We start from the raw sequence: 19684 nt of genomic DNA, 5'->3' as shown, positions 1-19684 counted from the left end.
ATTGGACGGCCTACACCTGAACAAGACTGGAACTAATGTCCTTGCGGAGTTTTTGCTCCTGCTGTTGGGGAGGTTTTAAACTAGTGTGGCAGGGGGCTGGAAACCAGAAAAAAAGACTACTAGACAGTGAGGTGGAAACTGGAGACTGTAAGGATCACAAAGTTAGCATTACCAAGGGGAAGAGTAGGCAGACAGCAGATGAACGCAAAAGAACTAGCGGCCTGAAGTGCATATACTTTAATGCAAGGAGTATAGTGGGTAAGGCAGATGAATTTAGGGCTTGAATTGATGCCTGGGAGTATGATACTATTGCCGTCACACAGTCTTGGTTGAAGGAAGAGCATGATCGGCATCTAAATGTTCCAGGATATAGGTGCTTCAGACATCACACAGAGGGAAGTGAAGTGGGGGGGGGGGGGGGGTGGAGGGGGGGGACTTGTATTGCTGGTCAGGGATGATACCCTGACTATGCTAAAGGAGGACACTATGGAGGGCTTGAGCAGTGAGGCATTATGGGTGGAGCTGAGAAATAAGAAGGTGTAGTTACATTGGTGGGCTGTATTACAGGCACCGCAACAGTGAGCGTGGGGTAGAAGAACAAATAGGTAAACAGATTATGGAGAGATGTAGAGGCAACAGGATGGTGGTGATGGGAGATTTTAATTTTCCCAACATTGACGGGAATACACTTAGTGTCAGATGTGTTGATGGGGCAGAATTTGTAAGGAGTGTCCAGGAAAGTTTTCTAGAGCAATAGTCCAACAAGGGACGAGACCATATTGGACTTGGTGTTGGGGAATGAGCCAGGCCAGGTGGTAGAAGTTGCAGTGGGGGACTTCTTTGGGAATAGGGAGTTTTGAGAAGGTTTGTAGTTCAGGTTGAGGTTCTGGACGTAGGTTTGTTCACTAAGCTGGAAGGTTCATTTCCAGACATTCGTCACCCTCCTAGGTAACATCTTCAGAGGGCCTCCAGGTGAAGCACTGTTGATATTTCCTGCTTTCTATTTATATGTTTGGGTTTCTTTGGGTTGGTAATGTCATTTCCTGTGGTGATGTCATTTCCGGTGGCAATTTCATTTCCTGTTCTTTTTCTCAAGGGGTAATAGATGTCTTCTTGTGGCTAGTTAATGTAGACATGACCCTCTCTCACTAGTATCCTTACATACAGATGAGGAAGAACACCACTTCAACTGGGACAACACATCCATTCAAAGACAAGCCAAACAAAGACAAGCACGAGAATTCCTAGACGCACGGCATTCCAACCGGAACTCTATCAACAAACACATTGAGTTAGACCCTCATCTACCACCCCCTAGAAAAGGAACCTGAAATGACATCACCACGGGAAATGACGTCACCATGGGAAATGACGTCACCAATCCAAAGAAACCCAAACATATAAATAGAAAGCAGGAATTATCAACAGTGCTTCGTCCAGAGGCCCACTGAAGATGTTACCTAGTAGGGTGATAAAACATCTGGAAATGAACCTTCCAGCTCAGCGAGCAAACCTACATCCAGTTCTTTGGGAATAGTGACCACAATTCTCTAAGTTTTAGAATTCTTGTAGACAAAGATGATAGTGGTCCTAAGGAACCAGTACTAAACTGGGCCAATTATATCAAATTTAGGCAGGAGCCGTGAAATGTGGATTGGACACAGCTATTTGAAGGGAAGTCCACATTTGATATGTGGGAGGCTTTCAAAGATTGGTTGAAGATAGTGCAGATAGGCATGTCCCTTTGAAAACAAGGGATAAGAAAGGCAAGACTTGTGAACCGTGGATGACAGGAGAAATCGTGCGACTAGCCAAGAGGATAAGTGAAGCATATATAAGGTCCAGGCAGCTAAGGATAGAATAGCCTTGGAGGAATATCAGGAGAGTATGGGCCAATCTTAAACAAGCGGGCTAAAAGGGGTCTTGAAATAACTTTATCAAGCAGAACTAAGGAAATCCCAAGGCCTTTTATCCTTATATAAGAAGCAAGAGGGTAACCAGAGAAAGGATTGGTCCACTAAAGGATAAGGAAGGAAGGTTGCTCATGTTGTCCGTTGTACAAGGGTAGTAGAGATATTCCCGATAACTACAGACCAGTGAGCCTGACGTCAGTGTTGTATTTGGAAAAGAATAGGCTTATCAGTGATAGGCAACATGGTTTTGTGCGGGGGAGATTGTGCCTTACCAACTTAGAGTTCTTTGAGGGAGTGACCAAGTTGATAGATGAAGGAAGGGTTGTAGATGTCATATACATGGACTCTAGTAAGGCATTTGTTAAGGGTCCCCATGGTAAACTAATGGAGAAAGTGAAGTCACATGGTGTGTAGGGTGTTCTAGCTAGGTGGATAAAGAACTCGTTGAGCAACAGCAGACAGAGAGTGATAGTTGAAGAGAGTTTCTCCAAATGGAGAAAGGTGACCAGTGGTGTTCCACAGGAATCTGTGCTGGGGCCACTGTTGTTTGTAATCTAAATAAATGATCTAGAAGAGGGCATTGTTGGTCTGATCAGCAAGTTTGCAGATGGCACGAAGATTGATGGAGAAGCAGAAAGCATAGGGGACTGTCAAAGAATGCAGGAGAATATAGGTAGGCTGGAGAGTTGGACAGAGAAGTGGCAGATGGAGTTCAATCCAGGCAAATGTGAGGTGATGCATTTTGGGAAGTCTAATTCTACAGCGAACTATTCCATAAACAGAACTGCCTTGGGAAACGTTGATGAGCAGAGAGATCTGGGGGTTCAGGTCCATTATACCCTGAAGGTTGCTGCACAGGTGGATAGAGTGGTCAAGAAGGCACATAGTATGCTTGCCTTCATCAGATGGGGTATTGAGTATGAGAGCTGGCAGGTGATGTTAAAATTGTAGAAGACTTTGGTTCAGCCACATTTAGAATACTGCGTACAGTTCTGGTTGCCACATTACCAAAAGGATGTGGATGCTTTGGAGAGGGTGCAGAGAAGGTTTACGAGGATGTTGCCTGGTATGGAAGGTGCTAGCTATGAAGAGAGGTTGAGCAGGTTAGGATTGTTTTCATTAGAAAAAAGGAGATTGAGGGGTACCTGGTTGAGATCTACAAAATCATGAAGGGTATAGACAGGGTAGATAGAGATAAGTTTTTTCCCAGGGTGAAGGATTCAATAACTAGAGAAGTCACGCGTTCAAGGTAAGAGGTGAAAAGTTTAAGAGGGATATATGCGGCAAGTACTTTACACAGAGAGTGGTAGGTGCCTGAAAGGTGCTAAGCAAAAGTGAGGACTGCAGATGCTGGAAATCAGAGTCTAGATTAGAGTGGTGCTGGAAAAGCACAGCAGGTCAGGCAGCATCCGAGGAGCAGGAAAATCGACATTTCGGCTTTTGCCTGAAACATATTGCCAGCAGAGGTAGTAGAAGCAGGCACAGCAAATTAATTTAAGGTGCTTCTAGACAGATGCATGAGGAGGTGGGGGGCAAAGGGATACAGATGCTTAGGAGTTGGGCAATAGACTTAGACAGTGGGTTTGGATCGGCTCAGGCTTGGCAGGCCAAAGGGCCTGTTCCTTGGCTGTGAATTTTCTTTGTTCTTTGAGAGAGCTGGTACTCATTCAATTATCTTCAAGTTGTCGTCTCACTCTAAAATCAATCGAGTTTTTGACTGTATCTCTGAGAAAGTGGGGCTGGGGGGGGGGGGGGGGGGGGGAGTAAATATGCCAATTACTTTTCCACATGGATCCCAGTTATAAATGACTGCATGATAAACAATCTCTATTGTTGAAGAAATGGGCTCCAGTCCACCAGAGGGAGCTCTCACAACACAGTTGTGTTGTAGCCACAATGAGATTCCCACAGGTCTGCAGGACACGTGTACAAGTGACTGGGTCAGAGCCAATCAAGTGTTCCAATCAACCAAAATTCAAGGTAAGCATAATTTCAGAAATGGACCCAAAGAATGCGACGTATTCAATATTTTAGTTGTGCACTATTTTCTGTGCATTTTATGTTTCCATAGACAAAGACAAGACTTGTTTGATATTACACTCTCTTAACTGGCCATGATTTGGAGATGCCGGTGTTGGACTGGGGTGTACAAAGTTAAAAATCACACAACACCAGGTTATTGTCCAACAGGTTTAACTGGAAGTACACTAGCTTTCGGAGCTGATGAAGGAGCGTTGCTCCAAAAGCTAGTGTGCTTCCAATTAAACCTATTGGACAATAACCTGGTGTTGTGTGATTTTTAACTCTCTTCACTGGTGGTGAGACTGACCTGAGGATCATCACGCCTCAGGCAAAGCTGAGAAAGCAGGGCCTTCAGGGTGACCTCAGCCGGTGTCACAAGTGAACCCATGGTGTTGGCGTTGCTGATGCAGCCAATTGAGCGAATCCAACAGCCAACATTTGTCTTTGAGATCTTAACTATTTGGGCTAGGGTCCTGTGGCATGTCATGCAAAGCTGACTGTTCACTCTGAATTCAGGCCCCCAAAGTTGGGTGCATCTTGAGTTGCTAGTTCTGTGGGGAGAAAGTGAGGACTGCAGGTGCTGGAGATCAGAGCTGAAAAATGTGTTGCTGGAAAAGCGCAGCAGGTCAGGCAGCATCCAAGGAGCAGGAGAATCGACGTTTCGGGCATGAGCCCTTCCTCAGGAATGAGGACCTGGGGTGTGCAGTGAGAGAGGGACTCACTGAAATCATTGTAGAGGGAAGAAGAGAGCTTCTTCAAGGAAGGCATCCTTGCAAGAGGATTCGCAGTAGGTTAAAATCTTCGAGGAGAAAGTGAGGATTGCAGATGCCGGAGATCAGAGCTGAAAATGTGTTGCTGGAAAAGTGCAGCAGGTCAGGCAGCATCCTCATTCCTGAGGAAGGGCTCATGCCTGAAACGTCGATTTGGATGCTGCCTGACTTGCTGCGCTTTTCAAGCAACACATTTTCAGCTCAGTGCTAGTTCTGTGTTTGTGTGTGATACCTGTTGCAGTTTTCAACGAGCAAGCTAATTAGCTGCCATCAAATTAGAGGCGGCTGCATTGGCAAGGGCTGACCCCTGCCTCTGTCTGACACTAGGAACAATCTCTGTCCATTGGTAAGGCAGGGAGAATTCAGATCAGTATCAATAGTGTAGCACTAACAGGCCCATGCTGTTTTTCAACCTAGCCTGGAAATTAGGAATGTGCCAGTCACTAACGGAAAATTCCACTTCCGCCTTCCTTCATTCCCATTTCTGTGTTGGTTCAAACAGAACAGCTCCACGCCTTCACTAACCTGACACAAGCTACTTTCTAGAAGAGGATAATTGATAAGAGACATTGCAGCAAATCTCCAAGGGTGCTTTGATAGCATTTCCCAAAACCAAAGAGCTCTATCACCCTGAAGGACATGGGCAATCAGTGCATAGAACCACCAAGACTTGCTCAATCCCCTGAAATCTCACATGGTCCTGGACTGGAGCTAAGTTACTGATCCTTCTTTGCCCCTGGGTAAAAATTCTGGAACTGTCTCTGGAACAGCACTGTGAGTGTTTGACTCCATTGACTCCAGTGGTTTACGGTAGCTTTAAAAAGCTTCTGAACAGTAATTAGGAATGGGCAATGAATGCATTCAATGAAACATCAAAATCTCTCCCCCTTCATTGCTCCCTGCAATCCCAGATGCCTTGTATGCCATACATTTTATTTGTGAAAGATGCCTCCACCCCTATAGCTCAGCGATTCCCACATCCCCTAATCCTTCTTGGTCAGATATCACTGTTACTTTACTCTACAATATTGGGGTGGCATGGTGGCTCAACATTAGCACTGCTGCCTCACAGCACCAGGGACCCAGGTTTGATTCCACCTCGAGTGACTGTCTGGAGTTTTCATATTCTCCCCGTTTCTGTATGAGTTTCGTCCCACAGTCCAAAGATGTGCAGATTACGTGGATTGGTCATGGGAAATTGTCCAGGGATGTGCAGGCTAGGCGGGTTAGCCATGGGAAATGCAGGGTGGGTCTGGGTGGGATGCTCTTCAGAGGGTCAGTGTGGAACAATGGGCCAAATGGCCATACAGTAGGGATTCTGTAACAATATAATCTCCGATCAATTCTGACATTTTGTTCTTGTATTTGGCAATGCAATAATAGGAATCCTGCATCTCCGACTACACTCTCACCTCATCTCTGGTTCTTATTCATTATAATTGTGAAAAATACGACCTATTTTCAGGTCAGTTTACTGTCACAAGTTATACTAGTTATACCATTTTCATAGAAATGTTGAATTTAGGAGGAGTAGGTCACTCGACCCTCCCAGGATGTTACATCCTTCAATATCATTCTGTTCTTGCTCTTGATCCCTTAGAACTACATCAAGCTCCTTCTTGAAAAAATACAATGCTTTGCCTCAATTGTTTTCTGTAACAGAGAAATCCACATGTGCACCACTCTCTGGGTGTAGAAATTTGTCTTCATCTCATTCCTAAATGGCCTAACCTGTACTCTTAGACAGTGACCTCTGGTTCTGTATTCCCTTGTCTAGTCCGGGTAGAATTTTATGGATTTCTATGAGCTCCACCAACATTCTTCAAAATTTCTGTGAATATAGTTCTAAAATGATTCACTCTCTCTTCATAAGTCAGTCTTGCTATCTCAGGAATCAGTCTGGGAAACCTTCATTACACTCCCTTTGTCGCGAGAAAAATCTTTCTTCCATTCCACCCTTTCATCCTTGCCTGTTTAAAAGACTCATTCTGATCAGCCTTCTATCTTTAGCTATTTCAGTCAATCTTGTTGCTTCATTCTCAGTCACTATTGTCCACACTGTTGTCCTGATCTCTCTGGTTATCAACACACTGCAATTTTATCTTGGGGCCCAACAAATTGATTCCTAGTGGCATAGCTGTGTCGGAACCTAGACTTTGAAGTATTGATTAATGTTCCAAGATAGAGTGGATAGAGGGGAATCGTTCAACAACAGTTTACAAACTTATCTCTCGTATCCTGAAGGACAAAAGATAGCATATACACAAGAACATCACAAGCCGCAAATTCCCCTCCAAGTCACACACCATCTTGATTTGGAACTGCACCACCATTCTTTCACTGTCACCAGGTCAAAATTCCTTCGTTCTGGGTGTTCCTACACCGTACGGACTGCAGCCATTCAACCTTCCAGCTCACCACTCAAGGGTTATTGACAGTGGCCAAGCCAGTTGTGCTCACATTCCCAGAATCAAATCAAACAGGGGCCGTAAGTACAAGATAATCACCAATAAATCTCAGAGGGAATTCAGCAGAAACATCCTTAACCCAGAGAGTGGTGAGACAGGGAGACATTGAAACAAATAGCTTGGATGCATTGAGGGGTTAGCTAGCCAAGTATTCCAGGAATAAGGGAATAGAGTAATACTTTTATAAGAGTTAGGTGGAGTGGAAGGGGAGGAGATGTGTGGAGTATAAACACCAGGGTACATCAGCTGGGCCAAATGGCCTGTTTCTGTGTAAACTCCACGTGCCAGGATTGTGCGAGATATCGAGAGATAGGCAGTTAATAAGCAAAACATTACCAATAACAAACAGTAAAACAAAAACTGCCAAGTTTCATCTCCTTCCTAGATCATCCATATTTACAAGAAAATAAGAATGCAACAGAAGCAGAAAAAGACCATTTGGGCCCTCAAGTCTGCTCCACCAGCCAACAAAATCAAGGCCATCTGCCTGTTTTCTCAACTCCTGCTTAGCCGCTTGTGGATTAAAATTCTCTCCAACTCAGGCTTGAACAGCCTCTACTCATGAACTCAAGAAATAGGAGTAGGAGGAGAACATTTTGTGGGTGATCCTCAAGGTGAGGGAAGACAAATGCCTCGTCATGGCTCATAGAACATTACAGCACAGTACAGGCCCTTCGGCCCTCGATGTTGCGCCGCCCTGTCATACTAATCTGAAGCCCATCCCACCTACACTATTCCATGTACGTCCATTTGCCAGTCCAATGACGACTTAAATGCACTTAAACTTGGCGAATCTACTACCATTGCAGGCAAAGCATTCCATACCCTTACTACTCTCTGAGTAAAGAAACTACCTCTAACATCTGTCTTATACCTATCCCCCCTTACTTTAAAGTTGTGTCCCCTCATGTTTGCCGTCCCCATACTTGGAAAAAGGCTCTCCCTGTCCAGCCTATCTAACCCTCTGATTATCTTATATGTCTCTATTATGACTCCTCTGCCATTCAACATAATCATCTTCAGCTTCAGCCCACAGCTGGTGGATATTCCTGCTTTAGGCTGTAAAATGGCCAGACAAGGAAAAGAACAGAGTTCCACACACTCACTCAAGGTTCAATCCCTACAATTTAAATGAATGGGAATCAGCTATTCACCAATGATTAGCTTTTTCATAATTATAGACAAGTCATACAGGACAACAGGGTCAGAAGCCGTAGAAGCAGAGAAGACCGTTCGACCCATTGGCTCCATTCTGCCATTCATAGCTAATCCATTTTTCCACCTGGCTCTCCATAATTCTTGACTCGCTCACTGATTAGAAAATTTGTATCGAGCTCAGCCATGAAATATAAGTAATGACAAAAACTCTATACACTCTGTGGCAAAGAATTCTCCAGAATAACTCCCACCAGAGAGAAGAAATTCCTCTTCATCTCTACCTTCATGCTGAGATTATGCTGTATGGTCTAAACTTCTCTCACAGTGGAAGATCTCACATCATCTACTCAGTCAAATGTCCTGTCTTTCAATAAAGTTGGCTCTCTTCAAACTCCAATGAGAACACACCCAACCCACTCAACCTCTCCTCATGAGAAAATACCTCCGTATCCAGGATTAGCCTCGTGAATCTTCTCTGGACTGCCCCCAATGCCAATATATCTTTCATTAGCTAAGGGGCCCAAACAAATTCCTCAATTCTTGGTGCAATTTGACTGATGTCTGATATAGTTTTGGCAAGACTTCCCTACCTTGATATACCTCCCATTTTCTTTGAGCCAACACTCCATTTGTCTTCCCCATTACCTGCTAAACTTGTACGCTAACTTTTTAAGCACAAGGGCCCGAAATTCTTCTGTACTGCATCTTTCTCCATTTAAATAATAATCAGCTCTTCTATTCTTCCTGCCAATGGGCATAAAATAGAACATTAAAGTGCAGTACAGGCCCTTCGACCCTCGATGTTGTGCCAACCTGTCAAACCAATTTGAAGCCCATCTAACCTACACTATTGTTGTGGTTCTGTTCGCCGAGCTGGGAATTTGTGTTGCAGATGTTTCGTCCCCTATCTAGGTGACATCCTCAGTGCTTGGGAGCCTCCTGTGAAGCGCTTCTGTGATGTTTCCTCCGGCATTTATAGTGGTTGTACCTGCCGCTTCCGGTTGTCAGTTCCAGCTGTCCGCTTCAGTGGCCGGTATATTGGGTCCAGGTCGTTGTGCTTATTGATTGAATCTGTGGATGAATGCCATGCCTCTCGGAATTCCCTGGCTGTTCTCTGTTTGGCTTGTCCTATAATAGTAGTGTTGTCCCAATCGAATTCATGTTGCTTGTCATCGGAGTGTGTGGCTACTAAGGATAGCTGGTCGTGTCGTTTCGTGGCTAGTTGATGTTCATGGATGTGGATCGTTAGCTGTCTTCCTGTTTGTCCTATGTAGTGTTTTACACAGTCCTTGCATGGGATTTTGTACACTACATTGGTTTTGTTCATGCTGGGTATCAGGTCCTTCGTCCTGGTGAGTTGTTGTCTGAGAGTGGCTGTTGGTTTGTGTGCGGTTATGAGTCCTAGTGGTCTCAGTAGTCTGGCTGTCAGTTCGGAAATGCTCTTGATGTATAGTAGTGTGGCTAGTCATTTGGGTTGCAGCATGTCCTCATTCCGTTGTCTTTCTCTTAGGCATCGGTTGATGAAATTGCGGGGGTATCCGTTTCTGGCGAATATATTGTATAGGTGTTCTTCTTCCTCTTTTTGCAGTTTTGGTGTATTGCAGTGTGTTATGGCCCTTTTGAACAATGCAACAACTTTTTTTGTGCGTGTTGGGGTGGTTGCTTTCGTAGTTCAGGACTTGGTCTGTGTGTGTGGCTTTCCTGTGTACCTTTGTGGTGAATTCTCCGTTCGGTGTACTCTGTACCATCACGTCTAGGAATGGGAGTTGGTTGTCCTTTTCTTCCTCTCTAGTGAAACCTCACTATTCCATGGACGTCCATATGCTTGTCCAATGACGACTTAAATCTACTTAAGGTTGGCAAATCTACTACCGTTGCAGGTGAAGCATTCCATACCCTTACTACTCTGAGTAAAGAAACTACCTCTGCCATCTGTCCTATATCTATCACCCCTCAATTTAAAGCTATACCCCCTCGTGCTCGCCGTCACCATACTTGGAAAAAGGCTCTCCCTGTCCATCCTATCTAACCCTCTGATTATCTTATATATCTCTATTAAGTCACCTCTCAACCTTCTTCTCTCCAACGAAAACAGCCTCAAGTCCCTCAGCCTTTCCTTGTAAGACCTTCCCTCCATACCAGGCAACATCCTAGTAAATCTCCTCTGCACCCTTTCCAAAGCTTCCACATCCTTCTTATAATGCGGTGACCAGAACTGTGCACAATACTCCAAGTGCGGCCGCACCAGAGTTTTGTACAGCTGCAGCATAACCTCATGGTTCCGGAACTCGATCCCTCGATTAATAAAAGCTAAAACACTGTATGCCTCCTTAACAACCCTGTCAACCTGAGTGGCAATTTTCAAGGATCTGTGTACCTGGACACCGAGATCTCTCTGCTCATCTACACTACCAAGAATCCTACCATTCGCCCAGTACTTTGCATTCTGGTTATTCCGACCAAAGTGAATCACCTCACACTTGTCCGCATTAAACTCCATTTGCCACCTCTCAGCCCAGCTCTGCAGCTTATCTATGTCTCTCTGTAACCTACAACATCCTTTGTCACTATCCACAACTCCACTGACCTTAGTGTCATCCGCAAATTTACTAACTCAGCCTTCTACGCCCTCATCCAGGTCGTTTATAAAAATGACGAACACTGACCCTTGCGGTACACCACTAGTAGCTGGACTCCAGGATGAACATTTCCCATCAACCACCACTCTGTCTTCTTTCAGCAAGCCAATTACTGATCCAAACTGCTATATCTCCCACAAACCCATTCCTCCACATTTTGTACAATAGCCTACTGTGGGGAATCTTATCGAACGCCTTGCTGAAATCCATATACACCACATCAACCGGTTTACTCTCATCTACCTGTTTGGTCAACTTCTCAAAAGAACTCAATAAGGTTTGTGAGGCACGACCTACCCTTCACAAACCGTGCTGACTATCTCTAATCAAATTATTCTTTTCTAGATTATTGTAAATCCTATCTCTTATAACCTTTTTCAACACTTTACCAACAAACTGAAGTAAGGCTCACTGGTCTGTAATTACCAGGATGGTCTCTACTCCCCTTCTTGAGCAGGGGAGCCACATTTGCTATCCTCCAGTCTTCTGGCACTATTCCTGTAGAACCTCCCATTTCCCCACATTACATTCCACCTGCCAAAATTTTGCCCATTGGCTTAACCTGTCTACATCCCTCTGTAGACTCTGTGTCTTCCTTACCACTTGCCTTTCCACCTCGTTTTGTGTCACCCCCAAACTTGGTTATAATACTTTCCTCATCCAAGTTATTAATATATATTATAAATAATTGTGGCACCAACACTGATCCCTATGGCACTCTGTTTGTTAGACGTTATCATCTTGAAACTAACCCCATTATCCTAACTCTTTCTTTTATTAGCCAGCCAATCCTCTATCCATGCTAATGTACTATCTCCAATACCATGGGCTCTTTTTTGACAAGTGGCCTAATGTGGTGCCTTATCAAAAACATTCTAAAAATCTAAATATGTTACATCTGTTGGTTTCCTTTAGATGTGTTTAAGAACCAGTTAGTTGTCTCGAGATCAAAATTAAGTCTTTTGGTCAATCCCACCTTTTACCAGCTCATTTCTAAACTTGTGTATTCCAGAAAACACATACTGTTGAGTCCTAATAGTTGGATGCTTTAATCACAGTTGACAATTCTTTTTCCAGTGAACATTTCCTTCTTTCACTCATCAACTTTTGAAGATATTGCCCAGAGTACTTACTGCAACTCAGTATCACAGCAGCCAACAATAAGAATTTGCATTTATGTAGCACTTTACAGGTGCATTAATAACCCAAGTCTATATAATGAGCCACATAAAGTAATATAATGGCAAACAACCAAAAGTTTGGAAAGAAGTATTTCTTAAAAGGTGGAATAGGGGTAGGGCTGGGAGAAAAAGAGAGATGAAGAAAGGGAACAAGGCAGAGTCAGAGAGAGAGAAAGAAAGACAGAAAGACAGATACAGTCAAAGAGAGAAAGAAAGAGAGTGTGTGTGTATATGTGTCAGAGAGAGACAGAAGCAGACAGACAGAGAGATAGAGGAGGCAAAAAGAGAGAAAGATATAGTGACAGAGAGAAAAATGGAAAAGATTGGGAAAGGAATTCCACAGCTCATAACCAAGACATCTGAAGATGTTGTCACCAATATTGAAGCAAAGTACTCAAGAGGGAAGGATTGAGGGCGTATTGCTAAAGAATGTTATAGGAATAGGGAGGAGTGAGACCATGATGCCAGCATTCTTGAGCAGCTCACTGGGTGGCCAGTCTTTGTAGCTCAGCCAAAACCAACTGATAAAAATCACACAACACCAGGTTATAGTCCAATAGGTTTATTTGGAAGCACTAGCTTTCAGAGCGCTGCTCCTTAATCAAGTGGTTATGGTTCTGTCTCACAACCACCTGATGAGGAAGCAGCGCTCCGAAAACTAGTACTTCCAATTAAACCTGTTGGACTTTAACCTGGCGTTGTGTGATTTTTAGCTTTGTCCATCCTGGTCCAACACCGGCACCTCTAAGTTATGACAACATATTGGTAACAATCACGTTAGCTTGGGTTGATTCACCTCATCTCCTAATATGGCACAGGAATCTGTTGAGGCAATCAATCACTGGGTTCTGCCTACATAGCACCAACACCACTGCAAGATCTCCCTGGATAAACTCACTCCGGTTCATTCCCAAAGATTGTGGCCTGTAAAGTTTTGAACTAACGCAAACAAGAAGTTACTTAAGTTTTCCATCCCCATGGCAACAAAGAGAATGTTCAGATTCGACAAGGTCAGGTCTGACTTGCACAGCATCTACACAGAGAAAGAAAACCAAAAAAAAACCTCACAGTGCTTCCCTCCCTGAACTCTTTCCCCTTTGGTAAAAACAATGACTGCAGATGCTGGAAACCAGATTCTGGATCAGTGGTGCTGGCAGAGCACAGCAATTCAGGCAGCATCCGAGGAGCAGCACCGAAGGCCTGCCAACAAACCACACCACACCAGCACCACTCCCAGTCGATTTTCCTGCAGGATCGAAGTGTATTCCACTGGCAGTGGACAAGCCTCACAGTCTGCTGTGAAATGAGACACTAGGAGCCAGAATGCTTACCTCAGCGCTTTGCAAATGGTCCTGCGTCTCCAGAATTTTGGAAGCCTTGATGGGTTTCTCATGTGCAACAGCTTCTTCCTGACGTCTCATGCTAACTTGGAGATCTCCTGCTTGAGGCTGCTCAAGAAATAACCATTAAACATCGGTTAACATTTCCGTTTTCAAAGCGGGAAAAGAAAGGAGGAGGCGGAGACATTGGCTACACCCTCCCTCCTTCCCCTGGAGAGACTGCAAGGCAACAGCAGACCTCTGCTGACACAAAATAACATGAGCTCAAGTTGAAGCTGCCTCACAGTGCTAGCAACCTGGGTTCAATTCCAACCTCAGGCAAATGTCTGTGTGGAGTTTGCACATTCTCCCATTGTCTGTGTGGGTTTCCTCCGGGTGCTCCGGTTTCCTCCCATAGTCCAAAGATGTGCAGGTTAGGTGAATTGACCATGCTAAATTGCACATAGTGTTCAGGATGTGTCGGTTAGGTGCATTAGTCTGCGGAAATGTAGGGTAATGCTTTGGAGGGGTGGTGTGGAAATGTTGGGCCAAAGGGCCTGTTTCCACACTGTAGGTATTCCAATTTTAATTTTAAAAAAAGTTTCCTGCCCAGAGTACAGGTGAAGCAATGCTGTGGAGAACACATATTTGAATCCCACCATGGTAGTTTGTGAAATGTGAATTCAATACATAAAAAACTTGCCAATGGTGATTGTTGTACAAACCCAACTGGTTCACTAACGTCCTTTTCAGAGAATGAAATCTGCCATCGTCACCTGGTCTGGCCAACACACGATTCCAGACTCTCAGTAACGTGGTTGACTCTTAACTGCCCTCTGGAATGGCCCCAGCAAGCCACTCAAAGGGCAGTTAGGGATGAGCAAAAATTTTTTTTTTTATGAACAGAATATGGGTGTCACTGACTGGGCCAGCATGTATTGCCCACCCTTAATTACCCAGAGGGCAGTGAAGAGTCAACTACATTGCTGTGGGTCTGGAGTCACGTGTAGGCCAGACCAGGGTAAGGATGGCAAAGTTCCTTCTCCAAAAAACACAGAAGGGTTTTTAACAACAGTTGATTCCTGCTTCTTTTAAAACAAAATCAAGTTTACTTGTTGAATTTAGATAGGGATTTGAACCCAGACCGAAAGAGAACAAGCCAAGGACTGTGAATTATTAGTCCAATGATAATACCATGATGGGATCATCTCCATAAAGCCAAAGGACGCACAAGTAGGTCATTCAGCCCTTCAAGTCAGCTACAGCATTTCACAACCTTGTGGCTGGTCTGACAATCCTCCGCCCTACTTTGCTGCCTTTACCACCCCCCCCCCCCATAACCCTCAATTCCTTTACTGATTAAAAATCTATCCTGGTCTTGAATATACTTAATGATAGCGCTGACATTATCTGTGGTTTTACCTCTGTGGTAAAGAATTTTACAGATTCACTACCCTCTGAAGAGAAATTCCTTCCCCACCTTTGTCTTAAGTGGGTGACCCCTTATTCTGAGATTGTTCTCTCTGATCCTCGACTCTCCCCAAGGGGAAACAAATATTCAGTTGAGGCCCCTAAGAATCTTGTATATTTCTATAAGGTCCCCTCGTATTCTTCTTCATTCCAATGAGTACAGGACCAGTCTCAAGTGGGTCGGGGTGACTGCAGCTAGTTAACCCATCAATTCTGCACAGGCAGATCCCACACTCCCTCCGCCACACCTTGGGCATCGACATTAGAATGCCATTTCACAGCAGGCGGGTGACTTTTTTTTTCCCCCGAGCAAGGATGCTCTTGCTCTCAAGGGAGTACAGCGAAAATTTACCAGGCGGATGGCAGGACCGACGTAGGAGGAGAGATGGACTCGGTCAGGATTGTTTTTGGTGGAGTTCAGACAAATGTATGGGGCGGGTGGGGGAGTCTCAAAAGAGACTTATAAAATTCCAACAGGACTAGACAGGGCGGATGTGGAGCGGATGTTCCCGATGGTGGGTGTGTCCAGAACCTGGAGGGGGGTCACAGTCTGAGGTATCAGGGTGGACCATTGAGGATGGAGATGAGGAGACATTTCTTCATCCAAAGAGTGGTGAGCCTGTGGAATTCATTACCCGTCGACGCCAAAACACTGGACGTGTTCAAGTGGTGGCCAGATGTGGCACACGGGGCGAATAGGACCAAAGGTTATGGGGAGGAAGCAGGGTTAGGCTATTGAGTTGGACCATCCATCATAACCGTGAAGAATGGCAGAGCAGGCTCGAGTGGCCTCCTCCTGCTCCTACATCTCTATGTTTTAGACACCCCCACCCCCCCCACAACTCCCCCCGACCGACAAACGGTCAACGTTACCTTAGTGATGGCTTGCGACATGTGGAGGGCTAAGACAGAGACGGAAAGCACACAGACGGGCCCACTATCCAATCACCCACCAGCTCCTCCGGGTCACGGTGCCCTCACTGCCTGCCGGCCGCTCTTTGGCACAGGAGGAGTGCTGCCGGTCCTCCGGGTGATCACCTGACACCCTGCCCCATTGTATCCATCCCTGGGTATTAGCTTACATTCAAACAGACACATTCTCTCTCTCTCTCTCTCTCTCTCACACACACACACACACAACTTGCAAACCCGTCATAATAAAGATAAATCGTTAATACGAGGCTTCCCCTAACCCGAGTGGAGGAATTTAGATTTGTAGAAGTGTGATCAGATAAAAATGTTTCTTTTTTATAATGACAAGCAGATTAATTTTTAAATTGGTGGCCCGATTAAATATTTTGGTCTTCCAGTTCTCACTGCAGAAATAAATGCCAGCGCTCTGTGCTTTTCATAGCATTTTAAAATTGCATCATCACTTTTATTGAAATGTTACCATCAGTGGGAAGGACAATATAAAGTCCTATCCTTTAAGGATGAATAAAGTCAGAAACTCCTAGCTTGGTTCTGTGTAGGGTGTGTGTGTTTTCTTTTGATTTTGCACCTCTCCAAGTGCAGTCCCATGCAAATGCAGAAGGTATGCAATGTTTCGCAGAGTGGTCGGAAGTGCATGGACTTTGTAATTCAGTTGAGGCAGCTTCTGTTCAGTCTACAGCCAAAGATGGTCTCGGTACACCTCCTGGACATTGTGTGTCCACCACCTGGTACCCTCACCTTCTGACTGGCTGGTATAAATTAGATATGTGAACAAAGGAACAGGAGCTGAAGGGATATGGAAACAGGATTGTAAGTACAATTAGAAAGACATGCTCATGTGAAGGATACATACCAGCACAGAAAGAATGGGGTTTAATGGCCCTTTTCCATGTTGTAGATTCTGCATACTTCCAGATGAGTACAAAATGCAAACAAAAACATCTAAAGTTGGCTCATAACATTTAAAAAAGCTATCAAAGCAAGTTAATATTTAGATCCATTGACAGTTCGGATAAATTGCATGCTCTTCAGTGGTATTAGCAAGTTGAGTGTTCATACCCCACCGAAGACAGTGAGCACATTATCTAATCTAACACAGTATCGAGGGAGTGCAGAAATGTCCCACAGATCGTCATTTGGATGCTGCTGATGTGATGATGGAACATATCAGGTTTTGTTTGGAAAATTGTGCATGTGAATCCATTTTAAACCACCATGGAAGTCTCTGGAATCTAATTAAATATTAGACAACAATCCCCAAACACTGGGAGCGGAGAAGATTAGGGGCAGGTGGGATTGAATCTGAGGTGTTCAGAATCATAAGGGAGGGGTTTCGATCGAGTCAGTGAGGGAGGAACAGTGGGTGCCCCACAGAGGACATGGGATTGAGGGGAACGAGATAAAAGAACCAGAGGAGGAGAAGAATTGAGGGAAATGGGATAAAGAACCAGAGAAAGAGATTGATTGAGGGGAATGAGATAACACCATTGCAACATTTAAAAGGCCTCTGGTCGGGTACATGAATAGGAAGGGTTTAGTGGGATATGGGCCAAATGCTGGCAAAAGGGACGATATCAGTTTAGGTAGTCAACATAAACAAGTTGGACCGAAGGGTTTGGTTCCGTGCTATAAAACTCTTATGAGTCTATTAGAAGATGTTCAAATTGCTTACACAAGATGGACTAGTGCCACTGTGCCCATCAAAACATTTGGAAGCACAAAATCTTGGAGGGGACTGTAAATTGGATTTATCCTTGGACAGGAAATGCAGAGTCTCTCACACTTTTCAGCTTACCATCTGGTATTCGATCGTCTTTTTGTCTGCAACTTCATGTTCTACCAGCAACGGCAAAATGCAGGTGGTGTAGATGTCCCACCACAAATTCAGAAAGTCTATAAACTGCGAGTCTGAGGGAGCCAGGTTCTCCTGGATAACACACTTGGTCTGAGCGTCGTACTTGAGATGCCAAGGCTTGGTTGGGCCCAGGAAATGAAACACTTTCACGCTGGAACCAAAGCTGCAGGAGGAGAAGGAGATTATACAGGAAACAGAGATGGCAGGAATGAATGTAAACAATTTACATAACACATGAGAAAGAGGTCACCTCTAAGTACCAGTACATCAGAAGAATGCAGCCATCTGATGACCCAAAGAGATGACTGTGTTCACTGTATAAATTTGGAATGGCTGATAATAAAATGCCAACATTTAAGCATTGATCAGAAGGCAATTCTTCATATGGAGCATAAAGCAGGAAGGTGATGAGAGAAAGCAGAGAAGGATTATTCACAAGATTTTTTTGTTGTTTATGCACAAGGATGTGTGCCTAATAACTAATTATTATTGGTTACAACAGGAATAGCAACAAAGTTCATTTATAAAGCATCCTTAAAAATACTTAAAGGTCCAAAGGACAGATATAGGAACAGAAATAAAGATGCACAGTATTGCTGTTCAAGTGTCTACTTTAGTGGCTCGATTGGCAGGTAAAGATTAAGTCATTAAAGTCCAATCAGACCATAGGGCTGCTCCCCATTACAGAGAGATGTGACTGGTGGTGATTTAACCTGAAGGTCAACACACCTCAGGTGAGGGGAGAGGTTGACAAGGAGAATCCTTCAGATGGCAGCCAGTATTGGAATTGAACCTACGTTTTTTGCGTCACTCTGTGTCACCACCCAGCTCCCTCAATGAGGAAAACAGACCTAAGGACTATGTAAAGTAAGGGGGAGAAAAGGTGGCGAGATAGAAAAAAAAATTAAAAGGAGGAATTTCAAAGCTTCCGCCGAGGCAGTTAAAGATTGTGTTGGAGATGCATAGAGATCTTGAAGGGGGTATTGGAGATTGGGGCCGGGGGGGGGGGGGAGGAGTGGTGGTGAATGGTGGTGGAGGAATGGCAATGTACTGAAGAATTTCAAAATAAGGATGCAAAATGCAATAAGCACCACTTAACAGATAAGGAGCCCGAGCTGAAAATATGTTGCTGGAAAAGTGCAGCAGGTCAGGCAGCATCCAAGGAACAGGAGAATCGACGTTTCGGGCATAAGCCCTTCTTCAGCCCTTCATTCCTGCGCTTTTCCAGCAATACATTTTCAGCTCTGATCTCCAGCATCTGCAGTCCTCACTTTCTCCTCGAAGATAAGGAGCCAGTACAGGTCACGAGAGTGATGGGTGAACAGGAGTAAACACAAGTTAGGATACAGACTATAGACTTTTGGATTACTCGAAACATTAACTCTCTCTTCCTGTCGCTATTTTTACCAATGTGACTCAATCTACTGAGATCTGAACCTAACTGAATTAAGATTAGGAACAGTACTCTGCAGATCTGTTTGCTATCTGCAAAATAAATTATTCATATCTGGTCTCAGATCACTCATACTGGCAGGGCAGGCCACACAGGAGCATTGTGGAGTTCTCAAGAAGGGTCACTGGACTCGAAACATTAACTCTGTTTTCTCTCTCCATGACTGCTGCCAGATCTACTGAGTTTCTCCAGCAATTTGTTTTCTTTTTGGCAAAGTTGTATAATTGCTTCATTGCCAACTTAAGTGACCATATAGCTAGACATTGACACCGAATTGTTTTGCTACACATTATTATGCTTTAAATATATGCTATTTTGCTTAAAATAATGATAGATAAGAGGATGCTTACTGCATGAAGGCTGGGAGGTAGCTGTATATGGCAATGGCACTGAGGTTGTAGATGAACGGTAGATGTTTGTGGATATCTGTTGTAGACCAGTCACTGAAGAAACTATTCAACAAGCCTTGATCTCCTCCTGGTATACAGGACAAAAGGAAAACC

General features: G+C 44.3%; 1 protein-coding gene across 11 annotated transcripts in view; it reads right to left on the bottom strand.

The window, feature by feature from the left end:
* Nucleotides 1-19684, bottom strand: part of LOC122550924 (glycogenin-1-like) — a 110149-nt gene that overhangs the window by 33077 nt on the left and 57388 nt on the right. For all 11 annotated transcript variants that reach the window (XM_043692389.2, XM_043692391.2, XM_043692394.2 and 8 more), the window contains exons 5-7: nucleotides 19532-19658; nucleotides 17669-17891; nucleotides 13483-13599 (exon numbers count right to left, since the gene is read on the bottom strand). In XM_043692389.2, coding sequence (XP_043548324.1) covers nucleotides 13483-13599; nucleotides 17669-17891; nucleotides 19532-19658 — 467 coding nt within the window. The remainder of the gene's footprint in view (nucleotides 1-13482; nucleotides 13600-17668; nucleotides 17892-19531; nucleotides 19659-19684) is intronic.

The sequence above is a fragment of the Chiloscyllium plagiosum genome, unplaced genomic scaffold (assembly GCF_037043375.1).
Source record: "Chiloscyllium plagiosum isolate Xiang-an unplaced genomic scaffold, Cpla_swu_hap1 HiC_scaffold_6, whole genome shotgun sequence".
Classification (NCBI taxonomy): Eukaryota; Metazoa; Chordata; class Chondrichthyes; order Orectolobiformes; family Hemiscylliidae; genus Chiloscyllium; species Chiloscyllium plagiosum.
Note: the sequence above shows the minus strand (reverse complement) of the source record. Positions and strands in the feature narration are given on the sequence as shown.